This window comes from Pleurodeles waltl, chromosome 7, assembly GCF_031143425.1.
Source record: "Pleurodeles waltl isolate 20211129_DDA chromosome 7, aPleWal1.hap1.20221129, whole genome shotgun sequence".
In the NCBI taxonomy this organism is placed as follows: domain Eukaryota; kingdom Metazoa; phylum Chordata; class Amphibia; order Caudata; family Salamandridae; genus Pleurodeles; species Pleurodeles waltl.
Genome location: NC_090446.1, coordinates 1,200,794,017 through 1,200,809,921, shown reverse-complemented (window position 1 = coordinate 1,200,809,921; position 15,905 = coordinate 1,200,794,017). Strand labels below are relative to the sequence as shown.

Genomic DNA, 15,905 nt, shown 5'->3' with positions numbered 1-15,905 from the left:
AGCGGCGCCTTAGCGTGAAAAGTTTTTTTATCCTAGGACGATGCAAGGTGGCGCAATGGGCTTGTAAATATGCCCCTTAGCCTGCAGCCCATCGGAAAAATGCCAGAGTTGCAGACTCGCCAGTCCCACCCTGCCAAACACAGGTAGACTGCTCTGAATGGAAAAGATGGAGAGTAAGACGGTCAATCAGTTAATATGTAACTGATTTTGCCCCTTTCCCCGGTGCCATCCTTACTCCAGAACTACTAGCTGTTTAGAGATATACGCACATCGAATGACAATACATTTCTATTACAACTGATTATTTTGGGTTGCCGAACCTGTTTCTCTAATCAAAACTGAATTAAAGCCTGAACTAAGTGCACGTAATCAAAGTACAAATACACGTCCCTGCACCTGATTTTACACTGGAAAAGGACAAGGAGACTGTGGTATATATAATGTAATATATTTATTTTTTCTATGAATTATACTTTTTTAAAGGGGAAATAGAATCACATATCATCACAACACGGCAGAAAAAACCCTTTAAAACAGTGAGGAAAAGCAGTTGCAACACACTTTTGTTGCACCGTAGAGTTATGCCAGTTAGCTTAGTACCCGCTTATGTGTATCCCACCAGCCGCGGCGTGCTGGGGAAACTCTTGCGCATGCCCATGCACTTCTCCTGGTCGATGAAGAGCGTGTTGGCTTTGATAGAAAGGTCATGCTCGAGGTTAGCCTTGGTGTGGACCAGCATCTGCAAGGTGTCCTCAGCCTCTCGCAGCCTCTGCTGCAGTGTCTGGATGGTGTCGTCAATTTCATGGACCTCATTTACCAACCTGCAAGACAGAGCCGGGACAAGCGAGAGACATGAAGAAAGTCTGAGGCAATGGGACAAACAGCACCCTGCATGAAAGTCTCTCTCCAAGGTACCGCTCTAAACCTGGGCTCATTCTGACATCAGCAAGGCAACTGTGTCGGCACTCAGGGCTTTCTACACCTATACTGGCACTCAAGCACACATACTGCTCTGCCTTACATTTTAAATGCACCCGATTAAAATCTGAGACTCGGTCTGACCCAAGTGAGGCACCTACGCTGGCCCTGTCTCTGCCTGACCCTAGCAACCCACTCCTTGCTGAAATTAGCACTGGAAAGTCAAACAAATTCGCACATTGGGCACGCTCTGGCACCAACAGTGTCCCCCATACAGTAGCAAACAGGGATCTGTCTTTTCAGAGCACACATTGTCATCCAGGGCTTTGTACGAGGCCATTGAGGCTCCTACACTGCACCTCGGCTGGGTCTGACCCTGGCAGTGCCACAGCAAAATAGCCTCTGTTGCCTACTCTGACACTAACAAGGAAATCATAAAGGCACACTGGTCCCTCCTTCTTGCTGACCCGAGCAGTGCAGAACGACATGATAGAAAGGTAGCTAAAGCACAACCAGTTATTGCCATCCCGTTTCCATAGGAGCGCTGAGCGTGAGGAGGAAGGTGATATCAAGGTTAGTAGGGAAAGACCTCTTCAGAGTGTTGAGTGACAGACTCTTGCAATTGATGATCCCAGAGCAAACGGGCATAGGCTGCATGGCATGCTTGGCATGACCATAGGCGGCTATGAGCACGACTCAGTTGGGTACGCATGACCACGGTTGTTTTCCATGTAGGGGGAGGGATAGGAACAAGATGGAGGAGACACTACAGGATTATTAAAAAAATATAGAAGACAGTGACAACAAAAGCCCAGTCCCTGGGTATGCTTGACCCTGCATACGCTGCCTACTGTTTGACCCTGGTAAGACACCCATACTACCCTCTTTATCCCAGAACCTGTGTGACATTAGCAAGAATCAAAATGTGCCTCAATGTTTCTATCTGATCAAATTGGGGCTCATGTACTGCACCTGTCAGACCTCAGCACCATTAAGTATGGGTTCCTAATATGGCACTCTATGACAATCAAAGTATGAAAGTGAGATTACACAATGCATTTCCTAGTATCAGATTACCTGGAAATAGCCATGAGGGCCCAGGTGACAGGAAAGGATTTTACTAATAACCAAATCTGCCCGTTTGGTCTTTAAGTGTTCAAATAGCCTGTAGCATTTAAGGTATTAAGTAGCTAGTGCTAAACAATTAGGTGCACTCATACATGCTACTGACCATACAAAGGATACTTAAATAATGTATAAGGTAAAAGTGAAAGGGAACTAAAAAACACATGAGGTGAAAGTAACATGGAGTAAACGATATGGAAATTGTAGGAGCTATGAGTAAAAGACATGTCTGCACTCTGGCTAATAGCACTTATGTAATGTGATCCCATTCCACTGCAAGCAGTCAGTCACATCCGTTTGGCTGACTATCAATGATATAATTTGCTTTTTTTTTTTTTATTATGCCAGATAAATAGATCAAAATCTGCATTTGGTCATTTGATACCTTTGACTAATCCTTGATTGGTAGATATTCCTGATTTGGTGTCGGCGTACCTATCAGATATTTTGAAGTTTAGACCTTACCGTAGTTGTGCAGGGTCCCTGCATAGTTCCACATTGGGCCGCCTTGTGCGTTCATCCAGCCGAGTTTGAGCTACCCTCATGGGTGCCTGCTTATCCTTAATTGATTTCTTGATCGATTCGATGGTCATTTCAGTTTGGAAGATCTCTTGAAGAGTCTGAGATGAAACAGAACAGAGTAAGATGTCAATAATAATGCAAGAGAATTGTCACATAACGCTGATGGGACCTCAGGCCCATCATGTTGTGGTGGCTGACGAACATTGTCAGGCAGTAGTTTGTGTGGAGCAAAACTCAGCAAGACACAAAATCACAGAAGTCAATAAATCAACATTTAGGGTATTTGCCTACAGGAAATAGCTAATTTAGTCACTGAAAACGTAGCAGAAGTTGAATGTCTGCAAAGCAAAGAAACACTGGTCCAATGCTTCTCAAGACTGAATGCTTCATAAAGTTTGACGCCCTAACGATTGGAATCAATGGGACAGAATATGAAGCATGCAGGAAAATGGAGAGTAAGACTTTCCCGTATCTTTATCTATTGTAAAGACAAAAGTCGTTATTTTAGGATCCAGAACATTTAGGTTCTGGCTACGGTGATAGAAAATGGTAATTTGTAGGGTTCTTGAGGTTTTGTACTTTTCAAGGACTGTGAGATTTCTCAGGCTTGGGACAAATTCTGGAGCCCATCAAATCAAGGTTTCTTTATCATGCTCTTTTGGAACCCAATCACTTTGCAGGTGCCTGTCTGTAACCCGTGTAGTTTTATCCCCCTTGCACTAGAACCTGTCTGAATAATTGGCCACAGCCTCTAGAAATGAGGGGCACTATCATTAGTGCAGGAGATGCCCAAACGGCCCCCATTGCTTGTTATTTATTAAACCAACAGCAAGCATGGGAGGCCTTTTCTATGTCTGGTATTAGGGTCCATGGCAACCTTGAAATACGATACACCTAGGCGAGGCATGATAGCAGAATATCCCTGGCAGCCTTAGCAAAATTAATGCTTGACTTGCGTTGGATGCAACCTTAAGACCTCCTTCCCTGGGACCTCAAAACCTCTGTTCCAATAAGACCCAGTCCTTAAGGAAAGGATGAGAGTGCCAGTAGGGCCCTTTCACTCCTCATCATTCAGACGTGCATGATCTGCCAAGACACTCAGGCCCATATTTATACTTTTTTAGCGCCGCATTTGCAACGCTCTTTAACGCAAAAGTGGCGCAAACTTACAAGATACAATTGTATTTTGTAAGTTTGAGCCGCTTTTGCGTAAAAAAAATGACGCAAATGCAGCGCTAAAAAAGTATAAATACGGGCCTAATTGTATACATTTCATTTGCTAGAGTGCCCCATAGTTTATATCAAACACTATACAGTTGTGATGAACGTTATCAGCAACGTCGAATTTACAAATCCTACAGTAACACAGCAAACTCAGATATTTGACCAGAAACTCCACCTGGTGAAGGCAGGTGGCTGCTCAAGGTGCAATATCAGGGCAAAATCGAGGAATAAGCATGAGAATGAGGACCGGGATCACCAATTTGCCAGCTAACTCCTCGTTTCTTAGTGAACCTTCAGTGACTTTGAAACAGTGCAGTGTCCCTTCACCATAGTTACAGATGGACTTGGTATTGGTATCTGGGGGGTAGAGTTACTGGGTACAGTTTTGGGGCACTCAAAATTAGGCAATTAGGCAATTGGGGTATCACTCGGTTGCCAAGGTGGCGCAGAGATAAATGCCCATGCTGAGACTTGCTTCAGGGTCATATGCCTATGACGTGGATGGGTGTCCATTCATTCAGAGACCCTCTACCTACATGGCTTCCATAAGAAGTGATGGAAGGTCACATATCCTTTTAGCTCAGCGCACCAGTATCTGTCATGAAGATGGAGACAGCATGTCGCTGGTGACGTGAAGTGCACCAGGAAGATCTTTATCTGCATTTTGAGGTCACACAGCTTATTAGTTTACTTGGAAACTACAGTTCTACCCCGAGTCTCAACATTATTCATGGGACAACAACACCAACAAAAAACAAAACTATGGGCATCAGAAGCACCTTATTGGGAGAGCAAATTCAGCCAACATTAAGGGCACATGGTATAAGTGTGTTGTTGATTTTTGCTCATGTTTGGATACATAACATATCTTTCTCGCCTTTTAACGGACGATGCATCTTTATTAGTTTATACATCCTGACTCGTTGTCTCATCACTGCAAATGATAAGGTGTTGTCTTCCCAGGTCATCCACTGTCTACAGCCAACTATAGGTCTTTCCTCATGATAGAACCCTTATAATTTTATTTAGTGAGGTGCCCTAATGTCACACATTGCATCACAGAGTGCCACTGGGACACCAGCCCATTGCTGGGCCTGTATCTCACCCAAAAGGAAGATGAGGTTGAAGATGATGGTTACAAGCGCTAACTCATCTCACCTGTTACAAAACATTCGATCGGTCAAGGGCATCATTTAGTGGTGGCCGGTGGTAGCAGGTACTAACACCATTTTTCCCATTAGTACCCTTGCCAACGCTCTTGCTACCCATTGTTTAAGAGACAGTGAAGGTGCCTGCAGGAACAGAAAGTAAACTGCGCTCTTCCCAGCTCTTCTCTGTTTTTTCACCTTGGGTTCTTCCTTTAGAATTCCAGCTGCAAACAGGTTGATGAATGGGTCACACGACGAACCTTGTGATGCCATTAGGTATCAAAGGACGCATAAACCAGAGCAAGAGTGAGAAACATAGAAAGGAGACAAAGAAGGAGGCACAGAAAGATAGGAAAAAGTGAGAAAAGCAGAAAGTATGGTTGAAAACGAACCTGCGAGAGTGAGAGAGATAGGAAGTGTAGAATGATGAAGAAGGCATGAGGTGGAATCAAGAGTAAGCAGCCTTGGCCTTTGGCAATACTAGCATTCAACTGAAGGGTCCTAAGAAGAACTTTGGACCCCTCTAAAATTGTTGTTTTTTTCACAAATTACACACTGTGCATAATGTGGCTTCCACTACCCTCACTATTTTGGTGAATCACCATCCAAATAATATGAGTACTAGTTTTTTACTCGTATGTGTGCATTCTTATTGTGCATCCAAATTCTGTGTTTTGCTGTCTACCTCTCTATGCAGTTTCCAACTTATCTCAGGCTATTCAATGGCAGACTTACAACAAATTTGTATTGAAGTTGTGTCACTTTGTGGTGCAGCCCAGTGTAAATTCATTTTTGGTATTTACTAGGCCATGCAAAGCCACTTTGGGTGGTTTACTAAACACAAATAAATGCAAGGCAGTGCATAGCGCTGCCTTGCATTACTTGCTTTGGGATGGGTCTCCATGGGTGGAGCTTTACCATGCATCCATCCATGGATTTTGGTGCATTCCTGGATTCCTGGATGTACTAAAGCTAGCAAATCTGGGAATCAATAAAAATGCTGTAAAGAGGTGAAATGTCTTTATTTCTCCTCACTACGTCCTCTTTCTATGTTTGCTGCATTCCGCAACACACACAGTAAGAGGAATATACCTTTAAGGATTGTTGTGAAGGAAGGTTTTTCTTCCTGCGCAAAAACAATCCTGTCTGTAATGCACGAAGGCGCTGGCGCTAGGCTACTTCCATCGCGCCAGAGCAGGGAGAGAGCTGAAGGACGCCATATTTTAGTAGATAATGCGCTGATCTGCTCTCCCCAATTCACACAATAGATAGCAGCAACTACCTTGCTGCACTACGCTGCGTGAAGTCTAGTTAAATCTGTCTCATATGTTTTACCTACGTTTATACTATCTAACTTGCATGCGTGTACTCTCTCTCTTTACCTAATCCTCCAAGGCTGGCACTGTGATATATGACGCATCAAACCGGAAGTCATGTTATATTACGCATATTTGTATGATTCACAGCGCCAGATGCAAATACTTTGCTAGCATTCAGTATACAAAGTAATGCAAGGTATTTTCGTTCCTGCTCTGGTACCTCGTGCATCAGAGGGGCATGAGGTGCAGCAAACAGATACAAAAATGCCTGCGAAACACTCCAGTGCGTGGGCCCCCGGCGCAGAAGCGTGACACTTAAGCGTAAGCAGTCTGTGGCTCGCCCTTATTTAAGCAAACAGTTATTCGAGCAGAGCTACTTTAATCGTGTTTATTTTGGAACATTAAATAAAGAACCGGCAGGAGCTAAACCAGCACTAGGCCCCTGTCTTTAAAAAATAATAACTTTCCATGCATAATACCCTAAAAATCGAGATGCAGAGACCAGTCAGGATGGTAGCAAGCAGTAGCTAAATAAGTTACTATTCCGGGTTTGCCAACTATCCCCCAAATGTTTTTATGAGTCTCTAGCCTGAGAATCATTATTTTCTATAAAGGCCACTTTTGGTGTCAACCACCACCAGGTTTTACCTTAATCTTTAGCACTGAGATCCCGTTCAGAAAGTCATAACTGGGATGATTAATCCATACAGTTCTTCATACCTGTTGGCGCGCGGCCCTGCAGACAGGTGTTGAGCCAGAAGTCCTGGCACAAGCTTCTGAAGCTGCGTACCCTGCCCTCTGATTTTTTTCTGCCCTCTTACATGTTTTTTCTGCCAATACTTTAGACTAGACAATATGTGAGCCCACTGCAGGACCCCAACCTTTCAACGCGATGTTAAACGAGGCAGAACCGCAGCCTACCCTCAACCATAGTGAGGATGGCTACTCCCCTTCTTACAATGCTATCGGTGACTGGCTGGGGAAGTTTCAGTACATAATTCGTAAATGAACCATTGTTGGTTCCCAAAACTCTGCTCAGAAGCCCGCGGCTGGTGCACTTAAATGTTGGAGCGCCGAAAACCAAAGCTTTGTAGCCTTCAGTTCACCTCAGGCCTCTTTAATCCACCACTTACTCCCTCTTTATCTCATTTATACAGGTTTCTGCTTTCCTCCTTTGTGGCGTTTTTCCTTTCTTTCTAGTTCCAGCCTTTCCACTTTTTGTGCTTTTGCCATCTGTTGCTATTGGTAAATGTCTGTAGCAGAAAAATAAGCCGATCCCCAAAAGTAAGTACTAGTTGTCTTCCCTCAGAAACCACTGGCTCAAATTAAGCACTGGGAGGCCCTGAAATGTGCTCAGGGTGTAGGTGTTTTTATCCTCGCCCCTGCTGTGGAGTGTCTGGCCTCCTCTGTTAAAGGTCTTACCATTCACCCATAACTGGGGTCCTTACCTATCTTCTTGCATGGCTCCGCATAGGATGCATATGTGCAAATGTCCGTGCCTAACCTTGATAGAATATGGGAATTTGGGCAACCATGTGAAGGGCTACACAAGATGGTTGGTCTTCCAGCTCTATTTTGTATAGGTGGACATGACAGGCTTCTACTGTGATTCTTGGTTTTCTCTTAACCCATCACCACTGCTCCTGTCTCTCTCTCAGGATGCCCCGGTCCTACTTAAGCACACTTCCAAACTAGGAATGAGCGGTATTTTGAATTCTGTAGATTTACTACCTTATACATGTTTTAAAGCTGCAAGGCCATTGAAATACAAACAGGCATTTGTATTGCAATGGGTCTGCTTTTGCTCGATCTATTGGCATTGTAAATTCCTAACTGCACTTTTCTTGCCACATAAATTGAAAATGAAAAGTAAAACAGTTGACATAAACAAGCCGATTCAAAAGGAGAGACACAAAAGGAAAAATAATTTTGCTTGCAGTCAAACTTATTGACAATTGTGCAATTGTCCACGTAGCAGGGTCGGTGTCCAAGGCGGTAACAAAACTGCCCTAAGAGGGACAAACGTAAAGCATTTACCAGTGATAACAAAGGATTTTTTTAAAGGCAAGCCTGTAAATGAGTGACAGGGATGGATGTGTGGTGGGCGTGGTTAAAAGCCCACAGATAGATTACAACAGGTCAAAAAGCACTTGCGCGCTCGACCTAAAAAGAGACAGGTTAGCAGTCCTGTGCAGCAATGTGAAACAGTTAGTGTTCCAAATGGCTGCTTGGAGCATTGGAGGGACTGATGTAATGCAGCAGCCAACCCCATCTGTTGCGCTGACCCTCCACACCCCGCTCCAAAGTTTCCTTCAGTGAGCACCCCCACAAAGTTGTCAAGCTGGACTTGACCTTGTGCCCTGCCCCAGTGCTAGTGCTCCCTGCACCCTGCATTAGTAAACCCCCATCACCTGCTACCACCCTCCTTGGTTACGTCTTTTTGGGGATCAGAGAGCACAGCTGTCAGCTTTCTTTAAATGATTGCCTTCGCCAGGATGTACTATTAAAAGTACAACCTGGAGCGGGAAATAGACATAGGAAGGTGGGGCAGTAAAATATTGCTATGCTTCATAGTGAAATCTGGAACCTTTCCCAGTTTTGTGTGCCTATGTAGGAAAAAAAAAAGACCCACCCTAATCTTATCCTGGACTACTTGTGACTCCGACTATGGCAAGCACGCTAAGCCAAGGATACCGACTATGGCAAGCACGCTAAGCCAAGAATAAAGGTCAAGTAGAGCAGAGTCTCGGTTTGTTAATTTTTCCCACATGTTCATCCAAAGACAGTAACTTATACTTCACTTTGACTTTGTCGAACTTATGTTGTGAGCTACCTTCTTCAGTAACAGAATTCTTTTTGGTGTGTACTTCCTTACCGCTAGGTATAAGCCTTGGATCCAGGAGAATACTTGCTCTGTGAGTGGCCAAAAAAAAGGTAGTTTACTATGCAGAATGCAAAGGGGGCAGTCCTTGACTGATAAAAGCAAGACACACACAGTACCAACAGATTGAAGATGTGTGGAGGACCCCTTCACAGACCAAGCTCCCTAGGAGTTACATGTTTCTTAGAGGTCATGTTGCAAGACTCACTGAAGGAACTAAAGATTGTCTCCTCTCAGGCTGATGAACCGGAAAAAGCACTTTTCTGCTTACAATTTTGGTGAGCCTACTACATACCTATTCCTGCCTTCGTCCCCCTCCAGCCCAATAGAGACACATAGGTCATTCCACTTTTGACAGCAATCTACATGGAATTCTCTTGGTTGAAGCTTGTTGCCTGGATTCTGGAACCATGCGAACCATGTTGCTGGCTATCCCAGATCTGTAGATATTGTGGAATGAAACTGCAGCCCAACCCTAAGTCATTTTTTCAGTTCACATGTAAGACTGGTTGAGTCCATGCTTTCAATTGTTATTCACAGAGCGGGAATGCCCTTACTATGGGAAGATTTGACCATGACCATCCAATTTTGAGATGCAAATGGTCTGATACCCTCTAGGTTTGGTGATTCTTTTACCAGAAACTCAACCACCTGGTCTTACACAATTGGTTTGTCCAGTTTATACCAGTAGCCACAGATTAATAAAAAAGAGGGCCAAACACATCACAGTAAACTTGTGACATTGTGGTTTCTGTCTGACATCATAATCCCATTGACTGTACTTTGCTTGCAAACATTAGAGTAACCCCTAATAGCCCTGAAGGTTATAGAGAACACCCAACAAAGCCTGATTAGATAACTTTAGTGCTAATGCTTACGTTTAAATATCTAGGTAGTGATTTAGGTCTTAGGGGTAACTGTCTCATTGTCGACTTTTCAACTGAAAACCCGTCCGCCATCGTGATGGTCCGCCCGCTCACCGTATTTAGATGTGGCAGTCCCATAGATGAACGCCTGCATTGGAACCACCGTCTCCACCACGAAACACCGCCCACATCCACGACGGGAGAGGGAGAGTGACTGACAGCAGAACCCCAGACACCCTTTCCGACATGCAGATTTTTATGTGCTTTACAACCAAGAAAAAAGTGGTGGTCCGACCTGTATATATTGAATCGCGGATTGGGGTAAAAGGGGTGAAAATTCTCCTTTTTCCTCATTACAGCCCCATCTGTGACTGGACATGACTGGACACCTGCCATCATTGTAGCCACCAAACCACAGAGAAAACACATCCCCACCTGTTGCCGTACTCCAAGGTTGGGATGCAGGGTATGTTGGGTGGGCACTGCACGGGAGTCGGGCCACTGCAGGCATATGCATGTTACAGTAATTTTTTTTAATTACTGTGACATGCATATTTGGGGTACACAATGGTGTCACACATGGCTGGGGACACACTGGCACAACACACTTATCACACACATACACAACTTTCATTGTGGTGTCATAATTCATTGCACAATAAATACTGGCACCACAATAACGGTACACTAACACTGTGGAAACGGTGTCAATGTGTGCACTTTGCAAGGGGACCTGTATGAGTAGGTTTGTGTATGTGTGTGTGTATGCATATGTGTGTGTGTGTGGATTATCTGTTTGAGGTGTAGGGAGCTGGAGTGGGTGGTGCGGTTGTGTTTGTATGTGTATCACTTGCATGTGAGAATGATGTTGTGTACATTGTGTTGCCATGTGACACATTCAGGCGAGTGTTGTTGTATGGTGGACGGTATTGTGCTGTGGGTAGTTGTTTTTCTGTATGAATGTGTTTGTGTAGTTGAGTGTGGAGTTGCGTTGGTTGTTGCAGTGTCTATGGTGTGTATGTTGTGTCATGGATGTGTGTCAAAGTGTATTTTCGGCATGTACAGGTTGTGTTGTATTGTAATTGTAATGGATGATGGTGTGTATGTGGTGTGCTCTGTGGTGTAGGGCAGGGGCACACATATGGCTAAGGGACAGTGTGTGTGTGCCACTTTCCTCTCTTCCATAGCCCCTACCATTGAACAAAATCCATTGGGTCCCACTGTCATCTCCCTCCATCAGCAATCTGTCACCAGTCAATCCCCTTGCAGAACTGTAACATCTAAATATAGCAGGCAGAACCCAGTTGCTTAATGGTCTTTTCGGGTCCGCCGTCAACGCAGCTTGGCGGTAACACTGCCAAGATCTAAATCAGACCCCTTGTGCCTAGCAAGCAAGCACTATTAAAATATATAGGGGTCATTCCGACCTTGGCGGGCGGCTACTGCCAGCGGGAATGAGGCCTAATGGAGCCGGCGGTGTTGCGGCCGTGCAGACAGTGAAAAGCTGACCAGGGCCCCCAGGGGCCCCAGGACACCCCTTACCGCCAGCCTCTCTTTCTGGCGGTGAAAACCGCCAGAAACAGGCTGGCGGTAAGGGGGTCACAATCCCCAGGGCTGCGCTGCTTGCAGCGCTGCCCTGGCGTATTATCACCGCCGGGGCAGAAATGGCTCTACCGCCGCGGTCGGAATAGGGAAGAAAGCACCGCCAGGGTCAGAATGACCCCCATAGTGTATTATCTTGGCTCCAGAAGGTGATAGCACCTTTTGGGTTTCTTTTTCTTTCATAACTGTAACACTTACCTATTGGTAAACATTGTACTGTTCTTTGAAGTTCTAGCACTAGCTATACATGAGTTTATTTTGTGCTATTAAATGTGCTATGCTGCAGCTGAATTACCAACCTATGTAAGCACCGAGAGAAACCCTTGACTGCACAGCATAACCATACTGGGACAGCACAGTCCCCAAAGGGAGTGCAATAGTATTGTTGTTCATGGGACATCAGTGGTAAACAAAAAGATCCTTATAGAATACTGACTAATAATCTTTGACTGAACAAGGCCAGACCTCGTACGTTGTTGATTACATTTGTTTGAAGAAAGTGAAATGCTCTGTAAAAGAGCAGGTGCAATGGAAGAGATTCAACTAATTAGCAAGCTCATTGGCCACTTTGAGCACACATTGATCTATGAAGTGTTGTCAGACATCTGTCAGATAGGCTGCTCTTTGACTGACAGATCAGCCAGTTAGAAAGGTAGCAGGGTGACTGTGGTGGAGCCTACTAAAATTCTCCTTCACTAGGCGTCATGTTTTTCCTTTAACATCAACGATATTTCGAGAGCGTCTGCTTCCTATACAAGCCTTGACCGATTCTACTTCCATGATATCAATTTCACTTGGATGTCTTCACATCCATGCTCCCAAAGGTTTTGGCAGGACTGGTGCTTCCATACGTCAAGGTAAGGCCTGAAGGTTCTGCCACTAGTTCATTTTAAATAACATTATATATACAATATACGTCTAGGGACTTTCAGCAAGCCCTCTTCATCCATGGGTCTGTTCTTGTGTCATTCACATTTTCTTCCAACCTACCACAACATACTGCATGGGCCAGTGGGTCTGCCTACTTCAGCCATTGACTAACTTCAATCTGAGTGACTCATTCTTCTCTTTCACATGAGCAAGTACATCCGGACAAAAAGTAGTTTCATTCAATGACTAATACAGCAAGGTTTGCTTTTTCAGACCAAAAACATTTTTGCATTTAGTCAATTAGCTTTCTTTTCCGATTGGCAAGGGCCTGGCAGCTCCCCCAACCATAAAGTTGTACTAAAAACGTCTCAAAACAAAACATGCACTGACAAAGCCAAAAGGCTGGCAGCCAATGCCAGACCTGTTGGCTTTGCCAATGCTTGTCAAGAGTATAGAGAGGATTTCAAACTGTATTTTGTTATTTTTTCTAGTGAAAAACCCTTGCATCATTCTTGGGATTTAGTAGTGACAATCAGAGGAGAACGTAGTATTTTTTCTTGAGGCATAAACGCTGGAGAAGTGGTGTAAGATAGTAATTCACAGACCTTACCTTTGGTGCCACCCCATGATCTCCTGTAGATATCTCTCATACAGTAGGGCGGAGGGAATTGTTCAGTATGATTGTCACCAAAATGCCTTACGGTCGGAGACTGTTTATACTCTTTGACCCCTTTAAAGGCTGTTACTGAATGCATTCTTTTGGGCAGCCATGACAATATGTCCTGCATTCATAATTACTCAAGATAGGGAACACAAGTTCTATAGTTTTAACCACTTACAATATTTTATAAGGCTAAACCTAGACAACCTTCTTTTTTCTCAAAGTTAATCCTTGCAAGGAAATGTATAATGGCATTTTAAAGGTCTAACCAATAACGCCCTGCCTATGGAATGAGATGCCTCGTATTAACTCTATTATGGTACACAATATTCATTTTTTGCCATATAATCTCTTTGTAACTTCAAATGATTAAACTGTGTTTTTACTGTTTCGCTTTTGCTCTCTCTGTTAAGACCTGAGGCTGGCAGATGCCCTTTTGTTTTTGAAAACTGAAGATCTGAATTCCCTGATCCCATTTGCTATTTGGATCAGTACTTTTATTGGCCACCAGCTCCAACTAGCAGCAAAAGTTATTGTTTTATGTTGCAGCGCTATTCGTGTTCTTCAAAGATGTTGCCTGAACGCCCACAGGGTACCAGAGAAGTTGCAAGAACAAGATAATTTCCACATAATAGGAATTTGAAGCTGTACGACGCTAGTGAGGTTAAGTGGAATGGAGAAAATGGGTTATGGCATGGAAATGACCGTGTCCATCTTGAATGATCTGGAAACAAGGTGACCAGATAACTCCTTGTGAGTCACACATCATGGTCCCACACCCATTTCTGTGTCCATCGAACATCCTATGAGATTTCATGGGATTTGAAATCTTGATTCATTTCTAATAAACGTTTCACATTACAATAGTTTATAAATTGAAATCACAGGACTGGAAACAATATCTCAGTGGTGGCATGTAGTTCGACCATACCTGCCAAGCAGCATCACTTCTGCCCTCATGGACCCTCCCCATACATATAAATCCCTTGAGCCCACCTTTGCGAGATGACACTGCAGCTTGTTCTTGGCATCTGCTGTCTCGGCGATGCGGTTGGTGAAGGCGACGTTGACAGCATTGAACTGACTCCACATCTCATTAGAAGTCACATTGAGCATAGTCTCGACATCCTCTCGGAGTTTGGCAGAGGCAGCCCGCTCGCTCTGGGATCGTAGGATGTTGTCGTCTGAAAACTTCGCCCAAGACTCGGGCACCGAGATCCTGGGAAAAGAAAACAAAGGGTCATACTGAGAAAACGAATCACAAGCCTGGCAGCTTAAGCACCATTTACATCCTTCAGGTGGGGTGAAGTCACACCAAGCTCATACCCATGGCGGAAAAAGCTGATTGGCTTCCAGTCTATTTACAAACAGGAGCTGCAGTGCGATCTTGGTTCCAACACAAATAAACTAACGTGCTCTTTCCTTTCTTCACTCAGTTCATAAATAGAAGATATCCCCAGGGCAACAAGAGATGTGGAGTCGCCGAGTGCTTGTGAACACCCACTTGTTATGCGGAAAATGCGGTTATGACTCACTTGACGATTCCTCTTTTTATATTGACTCTCCGATCAATAAGAAACAAAATCCTGGAACTTTACATATTACATTTGCCAAATTATTACATAACTTGAGGAATCGCACAGGATAGCCTCCAGATGATGTTTCCCACTAATGTTTTTTTTAATCGACAACGGAACATTTTTTTGTCTCGTAATTGGCACAAAATTACTGACTAGAGGGGAATGTGAAAGTTATAACCAGAGGAAACTGCCTAATTCTAACAAATAACTTACTCTGTATAAACGTGCTTATTTCAGGTATGCAGAAATGCTGCCAAACTTAGCAAGCATTTGACAAAGACAATAGGCTTTGCTTTATCATTACAGGGAAAAGCTTCTGCTGCGTGAGCACAAGGATGTGCTCTGTTCGTACACCATTAAGATGATTTAAGGAATGTGTCTGCATTTCTTAGAGCCTATGTGTGTAACAATAAAAAAACAGGTTGTGCTTTGTTAATAGTCTGGTGCCGTGTCAGCTGGAGGTTTGTCAATCATGGAAAACAGAAAATGCAGCAGTCCTGACTACCAGCGTAGGGTGGTCATTACACGTAAGGCAGGAACAAGGACATGGCAGAAATCCAGGGTACATCGGTACAGACGTGGTTATACAAAGTTCCTCCACTATTTTAAGGAGTTTTCTGACCGCTTTATCGCAAGGCGTAGATAAGGTGTGTAATGTCAATTTTTGCCCTAGTATCTCCTTAGCTCGAATTTTAAAAAAATGTAAGGCATCACATATACTTAAGGCATCACGCATGCTTGTAATGTGACTTAATTGTGTTGTCAGCCCTTCATCCCACTGGCAGCATCCTTTACCTGTGACAATGGCCAGTAGCGGGTTACCTTTGGATCTCTTAACTCCCAACAGTCAGCCTTACATGGCTTACCGGGGTACGAATGCAGTCAAAAAATGCTAGGAATTCAGGTTAAACCTCCAAAGCAAGCTTTTAAAAGTTATTGGCTCTGGCAATACTTGTTTAAAAAGTGTTATGAAATTTATACCAAAAAACATTATTAATGGCTGGGGCTGCATCACATGCAGACATCTTTGAATGTTATGTCTTTAGGAGAAAATCTTGCTCTAAGATAGGTGCTGGTGCATCACGATGCATGTGCAAGTATGAGTGGCCATACTGAAAGTGGTTTTCTGAAAGAAAAAAATCACACCAAGATTGCCACCAGTGCATGTGCATACATTGTGACTTCACAC

At 43.9% G+C, this 15,905-nt stretch overlaps 1 protein-coding gene across 1 annotated transcript in view; it reads right to left on the bottom strand.

The window, feature by feature from the left end:
* Positions 1-432: 432 nt before the first annotated feature.
* The window catches only part of TEKT3 (tektin 3), a 70,892-nt gene continuing 55,419 nt past the window's right edge, over positions 433-15,905 (bottom strand). The window contains exons 6-8 of the mRNA XM_069200341.1: positions 14,133-14,355; positions 2,509-2,663; positions 433-821 (exon numbers count right to left, since the gene is read on the bottom strand). Of these exons, the coding sequence (XP_069056442.1) occupies positions 605-821; positions 2,509-2,663; positions 14,133-14,355 (595 nt within the window). The 3' untranslated portion in view covers positions 433-604. The remainder of the gene's footprint in view (positions 822-2,508; positions 2,664-14,132; positions 14,356-15,905) is intronic.